The sequence below is a fragment of the Pongo pygmaeus genome, chromosome 6 (assembly GCF_028885625.2).
Source record: "Pongo pygmaeus isolate AG05252 chromosome 6, NHGRI_mPonPyg2-v2.0_pri, whole genome shotgun sequence".
Taxonomy (NCBI): domain Eukaryota; kingdom Metazoa; phylum Chordata; class Mammalia; order Primates; family Hominidae; genus Pongo; species Pongo pygmaeus.
Genome location: NC_072379.2, coordinates 140,973,062 through 140,991,636, shown reverse-complemented (window position 1 = coordinate 140,991,636; position 18,575 = coordinate 140,973,062). Strand labels below are relative to the sequence as shown.

The 18,575-nt window shown below is 40.4% G+C and overlaps 1 protein-coding gene across 1 annotated transcript in view; it reads right to left on the bottom strand.

Moving 5' to 3' along the window:
• Positions 1-18,575, bottom strand: part of MGAM (maltase-glucoamylase) — a 175,180-nt gene that overhangs the window by 104,852 nt on the left and 51,753 nt on the right. Inside the window, exons 20-35 of the mRNA XM_054496215.2 lie at positions 17,942-18,026; positions 16,370-16,426; positions 15,695-15,819; positions 12,919-13,007; positions 10,484-10,533; positions 9,912-10,079; positions 8,292-8,444; positions 7,754-7,954; positions 5,828-5,982; positions 5,009-5,177; positions 4,639-4,735; positions 3,792-3,904; positions 2,394-2,519; positions 1,122-1,250; positions 756-866; positions 363-425 (exon numbers count right to left, since the gene is read on the bottom strand). Coding sequence (XP_054352190.1) covers positions 363-425; positions 756-866; positions 1,122-1,250; positions 2,394-2,519; positions 3,792-3,904; positions 4,639-4,735; positions 5,009-5,177; positions 5,828-5,982; positions 7,754-7,954; positions 8,292-8,444; positions 9,912-10,079; positions 10,484-10,533; positions 12,919-13,007; positions 15,695-15,819; positions 16,370-16,426; positions 17,942-18,026 — 1,891 coding nt within the window. The remainder of the gene's footprint in view (positions 1-362; positions 426-755; positions 867-1,121; positions 1,251-2,393; positions 2,520-3,791; positions 3,905-4,638; positions 4,736-5,008; positions 5,178-5,827; positions 5,983-7,753; positions 7,955-8,291; positions 8,445-9,911; positions 10,080-10,483; positions 10,534-12,918; positions 13,008-15,694; positions 15,820-16,369; positions 16,427-17,941; positions 18,027-18,575) is intronic.

Here is an 18,575-nt window from a genome sequence, read left to right as displayed (position 1 = left end):
GTATACCAGTTCAGAGAAAAGATACCACTTCTAGGAGGTATCACCCAATGGAAATTTCCTAGGCCTCTGGAGTCTGACAGCTTTGGAATTGAAATCAACACTCTGTCACCTAAAACTGTGGACAAATAATTTAAGCTCCTGGTTTTAAATCTCAAAGATAATAATACATATCTACATCCCAGTGGCCAGTAAAGTATTACTACATATAAAGTAATGGGCACAGACTGACATCCAAGACACATCCCCTAAGTATTTCTCCTTGTCAAGCCCATGTCCACAATACAGGCATCTCCACAATCGCAGGATCGGCTGCCCCTGCCTACAAACCCTGACTCCACCCAAATTTAAAAAGACTCTTTTACCTCCAGTTGACTGTCCCAGTCTAGAGACCCATTCACAAAAACATCAGGAAAATCAGGCCAGACCTATGGAGAGGAACACGGTCAATAGCAATGCACTAGACAATTTCCCTTACATAGTATTTCCTAAGAAATTATTATATAAACCATGCTCCTAGAAGCAACAATACTTTGATTATCATGTAGGATTGATGTAAAAGAAAACTGAACTCCATAACACATTACATTATTTTAAACATCGTTAATTGTATCAACAAATATTGATGGAGAAAAGGAGAGCTTCTGACCTCAGAGCTCAAATAGAAAAGGCCAAAAACGACATACACAGGCATGTGACCCACTAACAGTGACCCACCCTCAGGCTAGGGACTAGTGGATCATCGCTTAGGATTATACCTTTCCCCAGACAATGTCTCCATCATTTGGGTATTTGATGAAGACGTCATCCTCCATGCCCCGAGTGAAGGCAGGATAGGGCTGTGTCTCATTGCCAGAAATGGCTGGATCCTGAAATCAAAGCATAAGTCAGTTGGGAAAACCAAAGCTACAGAATGAGGAGAAACAGAATAAAGGAGAACTCCTCCAGGGTGAACTCGCTGGCTTCTACCTGAACGGTAGAGTTTCTGTGAGTCCTGGGAAATACACATTTCTTAGTGCACTTCAATTTATCTACTTGCAACATGGAAATGAAGTATAACACTTTCTCCAACAAAGCCCATACCTGCTCCCAAGCAGAACGCACACATTCACATCAGGACTAACCAGAATGAGGATGACCCGCATCCCATCAGCCTTCATGCGATTGATCAAAGCTGGAAACCCAGCAAACTTGGGGCTGAGGGTGAAGTCCAGCTGCCGCTCCATGTAGTCGATGTCTGAGTACTGCACATCCTGCGGGAGGACACGGGGAGCTGAGTGGCTGCTGCTGTACATGCCCAAGCTTTACAGGAGAACAACCCTCCACCACCCATGGTGGAATTCCAGACAGATTCTTGTTGATGCTTTCAAATCCCAGCTCTGCCATTTGTTAGGTACAGGTGCAGGGAAATTCACGTAACTATTAAAATGTTCAGTGATAAGATAGAAAAAAATTGAAGTCAGCATAAAGTAGGATGAAAATGTATCTCTAGCATGGCTATTGTGAGGATAAGAAAAAACAGTGGTTTGGGAAGTGCTTTGTAATTGCCAATAGCAGGTGTAATTGTGATGACCTCCCCCAAGAGGCTGCCCCTGGTATCAGTAGTTCATGTTTAGGAAAAATACTGTTAATTATCCAGGGCTAATGGTAAATCTACTACAGAACGAAGAAAAGATGTATAGTTGCTTTGGAATACCAAATCTTGAGGGTAATCATACACAACATTCTTCCTGAGACTGTAATATTGCATTTCACTATCCACTAATGGAAACACTATGTTCCACTAATGGAAGAATTGCAAACAATAGAAAAGTCAGATAAAATTAAATATGGGATGGTTCATGGAATCAATTCTCTGATGACTGGGTCCCCTCCTGTCCTCCACTGAAGGATAAGGTTTATTTTGATGTGTATGTCCTCTGCAAACCCATCCCAGGATGTGTATAATCCATCAGTTATTAGCTCAGAGCTGATGCAGGAACTGAGGTTGTATTCACATATACAATTGTTTGACTGATCTGTGGTTAGTCTTTTCAAGAATTAAGTAAAAGAACTGTGAGATATTATTATTTATTCTCATGAAACCAAAGACTTTTTTGACTAAATGTTTTGAAGTAATGTGAAAGAAATCGAAGGAAGCATGAGGCAGCAGAAAGAGCCCTGGAGCCAGCCTATCTCCCCCTCTGGCAAGTCATGGTGAGTCTTGAGCTATTATCTCTAGAAGATGGAAACAAGTGCCCTTACCTATATTACTGTGCTGGGGTGGGCTAACTGTGATATTGTCTGAAAATGAACATTTTATCTTTATAGAATCCCACAAACATTAGACAAATGAACCCAGACACAGAGGCACCTGGCTTAGTTTTGAAACCCCAGAGCCATGACTGAGAACGTACATAAGGGATCTGGGCAGCCACCATCTCATCATACAAGCTGGCGATCTCAGAGTCGTTCTGGTAGCCATAGCGACACAGCTGGAACCCCAAAGACCAGTAAGGTACCATCACAGGCCGGCCAATCAACTAGAAAATAGACAGAAAATATTAGTCCTCAGAACAGAGGCACCAGATTGAAGTTTTACATCAAGTAATAAGAATATTTTTCCATGCCCCAAGCTAGACAACTAACTAATTGAAATCCAGACCCAAACTGACAGGATATAGAGCCACCAGGATACTTAGAGAAAGCTTTCTGTTAGACTTGAGCTCCTTCTTAAAAATTATGGAAAATTTGATGTTACTCTATTTCTAGAGACACTGTAGGTAACTGGTTAAGAAGCCCAGAATCAGAGACAAATGCCTGGCTTAGCATGCAGGCTCCAATCCTGCTAGCGGTGTGACCTTAGGCAAAAATTAAGTAATCTCTTAGTGCTTCAGTTTCTTCATCTGTAAATAACGGATAATAATAGCATCTGCCTGATAGTGTTTCTGTGAGGCATGAATGAGTTAATATGTGTGAAGTGCTCTAACATGCAGCAAGTGATCAATCAGTGATGCGCACTTGGTAGTATACAAGTGTCTGTTGTTGCTGCCACAACCACCACGGTCACCACACCATCATCACCGCCACCATCATCACTACTTTCAACATCACCCCCAGTACCACGATTGTGCCCACACCACCATCATTACCATTATCATTACCCTTCACTACCATCACCACCACCCCACTACCACCCCCACCACCACCCCACTACCACCCCAACCACCATCCCCCCCATCACCACTATCATCACAACCACTATCACCAACATCACACTCCTCACACCACCTCACTGTCAACACCACTACCACCACCATAACCACCACCACCATCATCATCACCATCACTACCACAAACACCATCGTCAGCCCCACCCTTGTCACCATCACCACCACTATCACCATCATCATCACCAGCACACCCATTACCACCAACCCCACCACTATCATCACCATCACCAACACCACTACTACCACCATCATTATCACCATTCCCACATCACTATCACCACCATCAGCCCCTACCGCCATCATCACCATCAACACCACCACCACAAATACCACCACCATCACACTACTATCACTACCATCACCACTACTAGTTCCACTATAACTTCTGCTATTCTGCAATGCTTACAGAGGCTATAAATTTTATGATAATTAGAATGTATTTATTTTTTCTCATTCTATAATCTCTCTCCAAGAAAGACCAATATTTCCAGTTGTCAACTGAGAGTTATACTAATGGATGTGGGCTCTGGCACCCAGAATGTGCTGTATAAGTACTTGATAAACAATTGGACTTCCCCCTACCTCAGTGTACTGCTGGGTCACAAGCTCTGGAGTCGGCCCCAAGAACACATAAAAGTCCAGAACTCCCCCTGTGGTACGGTATGTCAAGGCAGGCAGGGGCTGGAACGTCACATCTGAAAATGAAGAAAAATGCCAAGCCAGATGGAAATCTTCCATGTCACGAATCACCCCTGAAATCCACACATTCTCCATCTTCCTGCACCCTCCCTATCATAGAGTGTTAAGTACAGGCATTTTCTACCATACTCACACAGAACTGAAGAAGGTCAGTGGAAGTCTACAGGTCCCATTCCTGGAGCTGATTCTCTTTAGGGTACTTTACTATATTTTGTCATTCTACTCTTATAAAATTATTATTTTTTACATTTCAAGTTTTATGTTAGATAAAGAGATACATGTTCAGGTTTCTTACATGGGAATATTGCATGATGCTGAGGTTTGGGGTATGGATCCCTCAACCAGACAGTGAGCATAGTACCCGATAGGTAATTTTTCAACGTACCATACACCCTCATACCCCCAGACTAACTTCCCTGACCCATAGTTTTAGCCTAATTCAAATTATATAACTGTCTCTCACGAGCTGACCTCCAGGATATTCGGGACCCACGTGGTGTTACTATCCCTTCTTATGTGATTTATACCAAAATAAGAGTTGGGTTAGATCTTCTTATCACATGATACTAGACTGAAATAAACAGAAAGGCTAAACATAAAGAAAAAATAAACACCAATGCCTATAAAATGAAAATTCTGAATTCAAGAACACTTAGGCTAAACACATTCTAAACTGACTCAAGCATGATTGGTATCCCCCCAAAATAAGGGAGGCGCTGGATGGCCTTACCCATGGCATTGCTGTTCAGCAGGAGCACTCCATGGGCACTGCCGTCCTCCTCCAGCCCCATGTAGTAGGGGTGGACACCATAGGAATTCTTCTTGTACTGGAGGGTCATGGGAAGAAGCAGTAGGAGTTTAAGAGAAATTATGCCTAAGAAAGAAACTCAACAAAAATGTGCTTGCTAACATGGCTCTAGTTTTCTCCATGAAACTAGACACATAAACTAAACACATGAAACAAAGGAGCCTGAGAATTGGCCCACTTGCCTAAAAGCAGAATGTGACGACCAAGTGGAGTTTGGGAAGATGAAGCCCAAAGCCTGAGCAGTGTGGGTGGAGAGAAGCAGAGACACAGATCCCAAATGCTCTGTCCTTACCCCTGGGGGCTGGTCTCGGGAGAACATCCCCCAAGTGTGCCACTCCAAGTCTCTCCTATAGGACGTATGCTCAGTTTCCCCAAAGCCGTAGAGGTACTTGGAGGGAAGGCGGGTGGAGATGCGGATAAACATGTCATTGAAGGTGAAGCCAAGGAGCTGAGAGTCCCAACTGAAACACAAAAAGGCAGATTTGAAACAGAAAATGGGCTTTTCTCTCTGCTTCCAGCAGCTGACTTTTCAAGGACAACAGAATGCTTGATTCCTACCCAGAACCTGTTCATCTCTCAAACAAAACAGAAACTCAGTTTGATTAAAATATCATAGATATTCTTGCTAAAAGCCCAGGAGTTCTTCTTCATTCTTCTGTTTCCCTCTGTCACTGCCTCCTTTCAGTGGTCCTCTACAATACAAATCCAAGCACTCCTCACCATCACAGCTGGGACCACTCCACACCAGCACCGCCTTCCACCCTTGCACCCCTCAGTCCATTTTCTACATAGCACTCAAAGTGATATTTACTTATTATTTGTTGTCATGAGAAGATAAACCTCAGCTGTCTATAAGGAGCAGCACCTAATCTAGAGAAGGCACCCCATAAACATTTGTTGGATGAATCCTCAGGCACGCTCAACTCCCTCAGTAATTATTTCTACAATGCTAAAGATTTCCTGTAAGAACAGGTCTGAAGGAAACAACTCATCTATGCATCTGGAAGTGGACAATGTGATGTTTTGAACCAGGATACATCCAAGGACAATGGAACTGGCAGCGAAGGCACAGGTAGCCATCAAACTCTAAGTCACACTAGAAGCCACTCACATTATAGTGCCTGTACTCTTCCGGCGTATTTCAATCCCAAATGGATTATTCTTAATGAGGACATCATAGAGTTGACCCTCAGGGGTGCTGGATGGCACACGGGGTATGTTCAGAGGGACTGGAACTTCATACCGATTGTTGTTGGGATCATAAATCTAGGCCAGAGGAAATCAATTTTAGGCAAGAATACTACTCTTGAAACCTATACCCCTAGCAGAACCTTTTTTATTTTTGGACAGAAAGTTCAGATGCTATGTTTCTGTCTTCTTTATGATATCTGAGATTTAATTAATATATCAGATAACAATGTCAGATTTAACATTTTTCTGTGATTTCTCATTATTAAGGCCTCTATTACATTAATATACTCAATGGGACATTGGTGCTGACTTGGAAAATCATTCTGGAATCAGTGTGGTATTTATGAATATGTTACTTGTTATTTTCTGTGGGTATATGAGTATATATAAATACCTTAAAATCATTATGAGTTCAAAAAAATACCTGTCTCCCCAAAATGAAATCTATTTATTAAAATAATCAGAATGTCCTTGCTGAAAGTGGTATCTAAACTGATTCATGAGTACCTACCATATCCTCTGCCTGACACTGCACAAGACACTAGGGATGTGAGCTGAATCAGGCAGTGTTATGATTTTACAAAATTCACATGCGAATGAGAAGTGAAAGAGAGCAGCTCACAACACCTGGGTGATGTGTGCTAAGGGAGAGCTATGTAGAAGTGCTGTGAGATTCTAGGGAAGGAAATGCCTAACATTGTTTCTGGGAGACTGAGATGGTCTCACAGGAGAAATACAGCCTAGAGTATTAAAAGCTTGGTAGTCATTAACCAAACAAAGAAAGGAGATCAAGTCATTCTGATGAAGAATAACAACCCCAAAGGCAGAGAGAATTAAAGTGGGCCAGAAAGAGGCAAATATTTTGGAAAGAGCTACTGTATGGTCAAGAGGTAGAGTAGGCAATGGTTAAGGCTAGAACTCCAAGGAAGTTCATTCACTTCAAACCCATTAGGTGCCTACAACATGCTATTGTTACGAGGAGGGTACAAACATACAACAGCATCATCCCTGCATTAGAGGATGAACAAGAACTCAGAATTCGGGTTGATGTCAGATTGTAAAGAACCTTTCAGGCAATGTGACAATGTCCTGACCACTTTCACTTACTCTGTCAATAACATTACAGCGCTAACTATCTGCCAGGCTCTGTAGATTTCAGAAGCACAAACAGGAAAGAGCACATTCCTGTCCTTGAGAAGCTTAGTTTAATAGAAAAATAGACATAACAGCTAGTCCATCCTTAGTCCTTAAATGCAATTAAATCTTGGAAAGGAATGAAATTACTGCACATTGATGGCTATTTTACAGAAATCTCAAATTCAGCATCCCAAACTAAACATATCATCTTACATTGATGAAGCACAAACTTTTCAGTATTCCTATTCGAGTTAATGCCAGCACCATCCATATTAAGATGCAAGCTAGAAACACGGTCATCATTCTTGATTTTCCCTCTCCATTGTCACCTGCTTGCAATCGAGCACTAGATCCTGTAACCCAACTTTCTCAACCTCAGACAGGTCCACTGTTCTCCACCTCCATTCCACTGTCTAGTCCAAACCTAATCCCTCACCTGACCTGCCTAACTGGTAGCCTCCCAAGTTGTCTCTCTGTACCCACTCTTGCTCTCCCAATCATTTTCCTAACAGTAGCCACAGTAATCTTTTCCAAAGGAAAATTAGGACAGGTCTCATTGTTCCCTCAATGATTTCCCAATGCTCTCTGGATAATGATATAGTCTATTGTAGCATGATTAACTTATTTTAGGGTTCTGTGACCTAGACCAATAAAAGGTAATGGAACTGAAAAGGGTCTAATCACTAACTGATACATGTACTGTGTTTACCTTGAACTGTAGCATTTCATTCGTATGGTAAGTGACATCCAGGCGAAGGGGGTTCACGGGCGTGGAGGGGAAGGCACTGGCATAAACAGAAGACTTTAAGGAGATGTCAGCTGTGGCCCCGTGGGAATTATACTGAACATCACTGACAGAGTATAGGTCGTTGACAAAATAGCAAAAAGGGACTCCAGAAGAATTGGATGCCTGAAAAGTAAGACCAAAGTCATGGATCAGCACAGCATGTGGTCTTAAAGTTCTCTAACCTAAACAGGATTAGGAAAGTCATTTTAGATGATGATAAAACTAGCCTATCACTTATCACTTGGCAATAACATAAATTTAAATTCCTGGTCTCCAAGCAAAATATTCATTTTAAAAAGTTTTGCACTTGTCCCCGCCTACTCGTCACATCCAGATCATGTCCCTTAGGAAGTCCTTTCTATGGATTTGAAGTAGTTATGTAAGTACCACTGCTATGCTTAAGAAAATACACATTAGGTGTGGAGATTTTCATGCACATGAACCCCATTGGCATGGTTACCTCCCAGATACAGCCACGGGCAGTGCAGTTTTCTGCAGAAGCACCATTCTCATCAGGGTAACAGTCTATTTTTTCTTCATCTCTTATCTTTATGCTCCACTCCACTGTGTATGCTTCTCCCAGGAGAAGATCGATATCTGTGATAATGGCAACCTGTAGGAATGTGGAAATCACAAGGAAATTCATCTTTAGGAGACAGGCTTTGCAAGATCTGAGGGTTTTTTTTAATAAAAAAAAATTAGAAATTAGACCAGACTTTCAACCATCCAAGCAACATATGACTTTAGCTTATAAGAAGAGAACTGCACATTGGGGGAATCTATTTAGCAGCAACAGGTCAAACGTCTCCAATCTAGCAGAATCTTGTACATAGCATAATGAAAACAATTAGGTCAAATAAAACCTGTCGTGATCACCCCTTATTCTTTTCTGCCCTGACTCCTCTTAGCCGTCTGTGTCTTGTCAGGAAGGGTGTCTTCTGCACTTCCCCTTTAGCATGACACATGGTGTCATCCTAAAGTGAGCTGATCCTCTTGCTCTCCAGTCCCCAAACCAGTATCCACCATTGGCGTGGAGTGGTAGAAAGAACACAGCAATAAGAATCATATGACCTGGTTATCATGCCCGCATTTCTGTAGAATGTTGGACAAATGATTTCTTTTTTTAATTTTTAATTTTAATGGGTATATAGTAGGTATACATATTTATGGGTTATATGAAATATGTTGATTCAGGCATACAGTGCATAACAATCACATCAGGGTAAGTCAGGTATTCTGTTTCATTTCTTTGGGTTTCAATTTTAGTAACAGCAAAATTGAAAAGTTGAAAAAAACATTATATTTCTTTCTATTTCTAACATCCCAGAGTGTTCATTTCTCTAAGCCCAAAGACTCCAATTTTGAAACCTTCCTTGAATACCATTAGTTCAAATATTTAATATTTTTCTATATAGTTTTCTTATCTTGACACTTCTTTAAACAACACGTCCCAAGTCAAAGTTCTCACTTGTCTGGAGTAAAAAAATCACATTCTAAAGATTATCATCCTTCTCCCAGTCTCCTCCCAGTCTAAACCATCTTGTACTTCCCTGTTCTACTAGTCCCCACACCCCATTCCCACTCCCAACAATGCTCACACACAGTAGCACAGCCTTCATTCAAGGATCAATATGAGACTGCTTGAGAATTAAATCAAGTTGGTACCTAAGACCCTCCAAAGCCTGACCACAAGTTTCCTATCCAAACTGGCCTTTTTCAAATACCAAATCTTATTTGTGCTAGTCATACAAAATTCACAGTCTAACAATGTAAGGCTGTTCCCCACTTTCCAACTTTGCTGTTCCTGTGTCTCATCATAATTATTATTCTATTTTTGGGAAAAGCAAGTGAAACCAGCTAGAGAGAGCAGAACACTGATAGGCAGAGAAGGGAATAAGAAGAAAAATACCCAACTCATTCTAGCTCTGGCCACCTCATTTTTTTCCCCAGCCCTCTCACTTCCCTAAAATAGGCCTCAAAGGTGCCCTGGTCCTTCAGGGACCCATGCAAACTTGGCAAGAAGGAACATCATGGTGCTATGGAGAATTCTCAATAAACCATCTCAACAAAATGGGTTTACCTTCAGGTTAGAATCATAAGTGACTGTAGGAGAAGTCTGACTTGGGACACCATTGTGTTTCACTGTAACATTTCCAGGTTCCTCCATCCCAAGAATTTTAATCTCATTGAATGCTAAATTATTGGGGTCCTTGTAGGTTGATTGTGAAATATTCACCTCCAAGCGGTTCTGCAAAATAATTAAGTCCAATTATGCATAAAGGTATGCCTGTAATACACAGATTCTCAAGTCACTCAAATATTCCATTCCAGACCAGATACCCCCCACTGCCAGGAATGCCTCTCTGCTTTCTCTCAAGAAGTGCTCAAGAAGTACAAAATTATTTTGATAATCCTCTAATTTGATACAATCATAAAAACACACAGATAATTAAAAACTGTATTTAGAAACACTACTTGCTATATTCATGCCTCCTTTTGAAAACATCGATGAAATCATAAATAGAAATCTGCTCACCTAGAGCCAATAATGCATATTAAGTTACAAATAAAATCAGGCATACACACAAGCACAGATGTGCTAATGATCAGTCCAAAGCCCACACCTAAGATTCATAAAAAGATGCTACTCACTTGAGTGACAGAAAACTCACATAAAAGATACACTTCATTGGCTACAGTATCTGAAAGTGAAAGAAAGACAAGTCAGATCCTGGCTTGCCCACCACAGAAGAACAGATTTCATCCTACCACTCCTTTCAGCTATGTCTTGAGGTCACACATAGCAGTTTCCTTTTCCTTATGGATGAATAATTTTCAATTGTATATGTGTATCACATTTCTTTCTTCATTCATTCATCAATGTATAATTAGATTGTTTCTATATCTTGGTTGTTGCACATAATGCTGTAATGAACGTGGGAGTGACTACATCTCTTAAAGATACTGATTTCATATCCTCTGGATATACATTCAGAAGTGGGATTTCATGAGATTGTATGGAAGTTCTGTTAATTTTTTGAGGAACCTCCATACTATTTTCCATAATGGTTGTAACAATTTACATTCCCACCAACAATCTACAAAATTCCATTTTCTCCACATCCTCGCCAGCACTTATCTCTTATCTTTTTTATGATTTCCATGCTAACAGGTGTGAGGTGATATCTCACTGTGATTTTTGATTTGCAATTTCTGTCATTTTCTGATGTTGAGCATCTTTTCACATACCAGTTAGCCACCTGTATGTCTTCCTTGGAAAAACATCTGTTCGGGTCCTTCACCCAGTTTTTAACTGGGTCATTTGATCTTTTGCTACGGAGTTGCATGAGTTCCTTGTCTTTTTTATATTAATCTCTTCTGATATATATGGTTTGCAAACATTTTTATCCATTCTGTAGTTTGCCTTTTCACTTTGTTGATTGTTTCTTTTGCTGTGCAGGAGCCTTTTAGTTTGATGTAGTCATGCTTGTTTATTATTTGCTATTATTTGCTATTTTGCCTTGCTTTTGGTATCATATCCAAAAAGTCATCACCAAGACTAATGTCAAGGAGGTTTTTTCCTGTTTTCTTCTAGGAGCTTTACAATTTCAGCCCTTACATTTAAGTTTTTAATTTTACTTTGCACAGTAGCAAAGATACGAAAATAACCTAAGTGTCCATCAACAGATGAATAAAGAAATTGTGGTATATATATATACAATATAATATTATTCAGGCATAAAAAGAAGAAAATTCTGCTATTTGCAACAGCATGGAGGAATCTAGAAGACATTATACTAAGTGAAATAAGCCAGAGACAGAAAGTCAAATACTGCATGGTCTCACTTATATGTGAAACCTAAAAAAGTTGAGCTCCTAGAAGCAAACAGTATAACAGTTGTTCTTAGAGCCTGCAGGTGTGGAAAATGGGGAGATGATGGTCAAGGGTACAAACTTTTAGTTATTAGATGAATAGGTTCTAGGGATCCAGTCTACAGTATGGGTGGTGATGGATGTGCTCCTTAAGACAGCTGTAGTAATCATTATACTATGCCTATATATATATATATATATATATATATCTCAAATCCTCACATTGTCCACTTTGAATATATTTCATCTTTATTTGCCAATTAAATATTTTGCAATTAAAAAATAAACATTTAAATCTACATATTGGATTAGATGGACAAGAGTCTCAAAGGCCAAGCCATTGTTTTTCCTTCTCTTTCCTACTGGAACAAAAGCTTTCCTTCCACAGGCTTCCAAGGCATATGCCTCAAGGGAACCTATTTCCTAAACTTGAAGCATAGGAATTGTTAGTATACTGGATACACAAATATGTTAACAAGTATGTAGGTGAGTACACACTACAACAGTATATTTTCACTGCCTCACTGGCAGGGGCATGATTTCTGTATCATCAACATTTGCTCATTAGAATTTTAGGAGGAAGACATTAACATTGGGTTACGGGAACAGTCTTGAAACCATCTCTTCTAAGCACCCATTGACAATAAAAAGAGAGCCTATTGGCCAAGCGTGGTGGCTCATGCCTGTAATCCCAGCACTTTGGGAGGCCGAGCCGGGCGGATTACGAAGTTAGAAGATCGAGATCATCCTGGCTAACACGGTGAAACCTCATCTCTACTAAACTTACAAAAATACAAAAAATTAGCCAGGCGTGGTGGTAGGCACCTGTACTCCTATGCGGGAGGCTGAGGCAGGAGAATCACTTGAGCCTGGGAGGCAGAGGTTGCAGTGAGCCGAGATTGCACCACTGCACTCCAGCCTGGGCAACAAGAGCAAAACTCCATCTCAAAAAATAAATAAATAAATAAAAGAGAGCCTATTATAGATATCACTGGCCAATAGGAGAATTGCCAGAGGTAGAAATGTATTTTTCTTTCCTTTGTAGGTCATCTACCACTACCTCTGAATGGTGCAACCAGAAACAAAATACTTAAGTGACTCTTGCGACTGTGCCTGTTGAGATTTCTCCCACAGCTGAATGACCAGCAGGAGTGAAGGACCATAAGTCACAGGTGCAGGTTTGGAAACAGCAACATTATCGTAACAGCGCTCACCCTTTGTTTCCCCATCATCCCAGAAAAGTTCTCCTTTTGCTTCTTTGTTCTCATCTAGGGCAATGATAAGACCAAGAGGGTTCTTTCGACTGTGGGGAACAAGATTCAAGAGACAAAGACAGGAGTCAGAGAATTTTGCCAACTGAGCTGAGAATGTTTCCATCAAATTTCAAATCGGAAAAGTTACTAGCAGCAGATGGTTCTTCTTTTCTTCAGGCACAAACACAAAATTGACAGGCGCCCCTATCTTTAATATCAACAGTGTCACAAGAGATAGAAATACCCCAAACATTAACAATAACATCTATGTTAGAGGCAAGAATTTAAGCACCAGAGTCTCTGCAATAGCTCAAATAAAAGCTGCTTCTGCAACTACTACTTAGAATACAGAGTATGAGAAGAGAAAGAAATCTTAGACAATAACTGGTTCAGTTATACCACTTTAGAAATGATGCCCTCAGTAGAAGTGTCCAGTGCTGTGAGGAAGATACATTTTCACCTGCCTAAGGACCATTTATACTCAGAAAGCAACAACATATAACAAGGTCCATCTATTTAGTAGTAAACTTATCTGATTATTGGTTATTAGTTTGTTTTGAAAGAAAAACAAATCATTCTAATGATCTACTTTATAATTTAGAATAAGAAACACAAAACATTACTCAAAGACATGGTAAAGTAGATGGACAGAGAGGAAGAGGGGGAGAGAGAGAGAAATTTTTATTTGGAATCTCTCCACACTCTATCACTGCTCTAAGCAATCTCCCAGTTTCCTGCTCTTCTTGTTTCTCCTCTATCACTGGACTCATATTCTCCATTGTATTCTTTCACAGTTCAGCCTTTCACTATGCAAGAAAGTTAGTTTTTATTATCAACAAAATCATCTGCTTTCATTAAATATTCACGTACTGAGGAGCAGTCATTTCTAGGAAGTCAATGAGGTACAAAAATTAATAAATCACAACTCCTGACCTGAATGACCTTAAATATTATAGGAAAAAATAGGCACATTCATTAAAAAATGGAGGCGAACAATGAAAACAACACAAAAGTTAGGATATTCTAGGAGTCCAGAACCACAGTTCCAGAAATATGGTGGACTGGAGATTCTTCTGGAGACTTACCCAGTAAAATATCCCCTGAACCCTAGTTAAATTACAACACATATTCCTGTGAAAATATTGTTGGATTTGCAAGAAAGTAAGAAATATATCCAAGAGACCAAAACAATAACAGGATAACAAAACACTGAGCTAAAACCAAAAGGGGGCTTAGTAAGCAAAACCTAGAATCTCCGTGTGGCAAATTCCCATAGCAAGGTTAAAATTGGGCTACTAAGCCTAGTGATCCAAGGTAGAGAATGTGAACCTCTGATTCCCACATGAAGCCGGGATCCTTGAAGGAAGCTAACGTAATGCCAGTTGGAAGCAATTCTTGGCTTGCAAACAGAGGAGAAGGCAAATCATCTCTGGAGGAATGAGACCCACATTTATAAGATTATCACAGCTTAAAAAAATAAGATCACCAAGCACACAAGGTAATAAGTCAACATGAAAGAAAGTCAGCAACGTTAACTAACAATAGACTTAAGACTCCCCTAAACATTTCAGATAATAAAATTTTCAAGCACACAGAATACAACTATTATTGAAATACTAACAGTATTAAGGAAGAAAGACAAAATCATCTAAGGAGCAAAAAACAAAACAAAACAAAACAAAATGTGTATATATATATATACACACACACACATATATAAAATGACCAGAAACTTGGAAGTGGCAGTGCTTCCTCTGCTGGAAGATTAAGGAAAGATTTCTTGCTGCTGAAATGTAAAGTTTCATTTGGATCATTAAGAATACACCAGGCAAAGAATGTTGGAAAGGATAAGTGCAAAAGTCCAAATGTAGTAAAATACATACGTATGTCTGGGAAAGAGAAAGCTTTTGGCATGGCTGGTCTGTATGTACATGAAGGTGTGGCAGGAGATAAGAGTTGTTAAAGTAATGTGAAACCAGGTTGTGATTGGTTTTGAATACCCTATTAATGAAAGACTTTGGACTTCAAGCCTGGGAGCAACCAGTTGAGATTTTCATTTTGGAAAAATCAATTTGGTATCAGTGTGCAGAACAGCTTGAAGGTGAACAGTTAGAAAAAGGAAGCCAACTGGCATTGGATTTAGGGATATTTTCCATTAGTATCATAAAAAGTCTACAACTTAGAAAATTAAAGCAGTAAGAGAGGTTCAAAAGAAAAGACAGGTTTCTGGCTTCCAAAGAGCTCCTAGTCTATTAAAGACAAGTAGGCTAATACTCTCAAAGGCATGAAGATATAAATGTGCACCTCTTTAGTACAGATGGAATCTATTTTTTTGGAATCAATTAAGTATAAAGGAAAATTCAGTGACTTGCAGATTTGAGGTTTGCATAAGGTAATTTTTGAATCACAAGAAAGAAATCTTAGTGGGAGAAAAGAAATAGGAAGTTGAAATTCTAGGAGAGAGGAGAGTCAAGATTCTCTAGAAATGAGAACAAGTGAGTCAAGCGTAAAGAAGCATGGATGCACCGTGTGGCCAAGGCAGACAGAGGGATCAACTGACGTGGTTTGCCCAGAATTGAAAAGCATCCCAAGGGAAGAGACTTTTGGTGCTAAAACTGCAACAGTCCTGGCCAAACCAAAGAGGCTGGCCACCTGGCTGTTAGTGTGTTTCAAAAAGAAATTCAAAGGGTTTAAGCAAGGAGATGAATTCTGAAAGGACACTCCAGCCATGCTATACCTGGCCAGAGTGGTTGTATTCGGCTGCTGTGTGGGGAAGATGTAGCCTCCTCGAAGGTGAAGTCCAATTTTGTCTCCAGGAAGTTCCATCTCGACTTTTTGCTTCCTCCATCTCACTTGGCTCCCCTGATGCATACAGATAAATCAAACACATTGGCATGACAGCATATTGCCCTCCACTGATTATCTACGTGTCTGGTGATACACAGCTCTCTCCCTTTTCCAATTAGCTGAATTACGGTCTAGCCAGGCAATCAAACAACAGAAGGAAAAAAATCAAGAATAACATGTTCTGCCACCAGTTGGGGGTTTGTGAAAAAATTTATGCCATGCTGAGGCTATTTGATATATTACATAAACTGATAGTTTTAAACAGATAATCTGATTCCTGACCAAGCTCACATTGTCCATCAGTTCCTCCAATATTAATTTATGAGATACTATGTCAGCCTATCTTATTGCTGAATAAAGTATATGAAGGTATTTTTTCACATTTCATCATGACTGATGTTAGCGGTTTAGGTTAACTTTACCCAGGTTCTGCTATGAAATTACAGAAAACACTAAAAAATACTCCTCAGCATGTAGATGGATGTTTCTCTCTCTATAAAGGTAGCTTGTCTATGCAGCTGCAGCTACAGTCTTAAGGAGTAGAAGAAAAGTCAAAGCTACTTACAGTCTCGTAGTCATACCAGACAGCATCAGGCACATATGCCATCACTTTCTCTGCACCCTGAAATTAAAAAAATGTAGTGTCCCCTGAGGGAAATAAAATGGATTTCTTTTTATTCTCTAGGGAGTTTCTTAATCATACACAGAGAGGGCAGGAATGTCCTTTCCATCCTCTGCTATTATGCTTTTCTTCTGCTTCTCCTCTAATACAAATAATAGAAGCTGTAACTTGGCAACCCAGAGAGAAATCCCAAATGTAGCCACATTAGTAATAATAATAATAATAAAATAATAACAAAACGTGTGGTGACAAACATTCCAGCTTTACATGATTGCCTCATTTAATTTTCCCAACATTCCCAAATGGTGGATACCATTATTATTAGTAGTAGTAGCAGTAGTTGTAGTATTACACCTCTGCAGATGAGAAGCCAGCACAATAGTCACCCCTGATCACACAGGCTCAAAGTGGCAGAGACAACAATCACATCCCGATCAGCCTGACTTTAGAGTGAGTGTTGGGTCACTGCTCCACCCTGTTTCTACATCATGGAGCAAGTCAGGATCTGCTATGAGAATCCAACAACAAATAGGACCACTCCTGATATAGTTTGGATGTTCGTCTGTCCAAATCTCATGTTGAAATGTAATCCCCAGTGTTGGAGGTGGGGCCTGGAGGGAGGTGACTGGATGATGAGGGCGGATTTCTCATGAATGATTTACACCATTCCCTTGGTTCTGTCCTGGTGATAGTGAGTAAATTCTTGTAAGATTTGGTTGTTTAAAAGTGTGTGGCGGCTGAGCGTGGTGACTCATGCCTGTAATCTCAGCACTTTGGAGGCCAAGGCAGGTGGATCATCTGAGGTTGGCCGTTTGAGACCAGCCTGGCTAACATGAAACCCCGTCTCTACAAAAAATACAAAATTAGCCAAGCATGGTGGCAGGTGCCTGTAATCCCAGCTACTCAGGAGGCTGAGGCAGGAGAATCACGTGAACCCAGGAGTTGGAGATTGCAGTGAGCCAGGATTGTGCCACTGCACTCCAGCCTGGGTGACAGAGTGAGACTCCATCTCAAAGAAAAAAAAATAAAAGTGTGTGGCAACTCCCCCCACTCTCTCTTGCTCCTGCTTTTGCTATGTGACATCCCTGCTCCTCTTCACCTTCCATGACTGTAAGCTTCCTGAGGCCTCTCTAGAAGCTGCACAGATACCAGCATCATGCTTCTTATAAAGCTTTCAGAACTGTGAGCCAATGAAATCTCTTTTCTTTGTAAATTACTCAGTGACAGGAATTTCTGTATAGCAATGCAAGAACAACCTAACATAACTTGTAACTCTAGAGTTTCCAGTAGATGCTTCTAAACTGGTTGGGAACTTGATCAAGAGAAAAAAGAAATTCTAGAAAGAAAAATGTGTAGTTACCAGATGTCCAGCTTCTCAAAACCTAGCACACTCTCTTCAAGGCTGACTCAGTCACAGATGTCAGAAATGAGTTTGGAATAAGGAGAAGAGAGGAGTTTGCAGGGCAGCAGGAACAGATGCAGAGATCTCTAGTGTATCTCTGTGGGAACACTTACTTCATCCAGAACTGGAGTGATGAGGAGGCCGGGCCCCCATAAGAACTGTTGGTGCACATCCCAAGTGCTGTTGTCCTCGTAGAACCTGAAAACCAGAGAGACAGTTCACTGAGATTTGAGCCACTGCCAGTGAGATATGTCGCAGCTCTACTCACACACAACCTGTTGAAAGCATTCAGGCCACCTTCCCAGGCAAACCCCCCAAATTATTCTGTGACACCTACTTAAGCCCCTCTGCACCCCTAGACAGATTCCCCTTCCCCAGCTCATGTCTCCTATTCTTCCCTCAGGATAAACAGATGTTTCTATTCCAGTATGTATGCTAGGCAGGTCCCAGGCTGTAATTCTATTTTCCATATCCCTCCTTTTTAAAAAAAGTCAGTTGAGATCCAGACATTTGCATCAAAATGGATGGAACTGGAGATCATTATGTTACATGAACTAAGTCAGGCATATAAAGACAAACATCACATGTTTTCACCTATTTGTGGGATCTAAAAACCAAGAACTTATGGACACAGAGAGTAGAAGGTCAGTTACCAGAGGCTGGGAAGGGTAGTGAGGAGCTGGGAGGGAGGTCAAGATGGTTAACAGATACAAAAAAAATAGTTAGAAAGAATGAATAAAACCTACC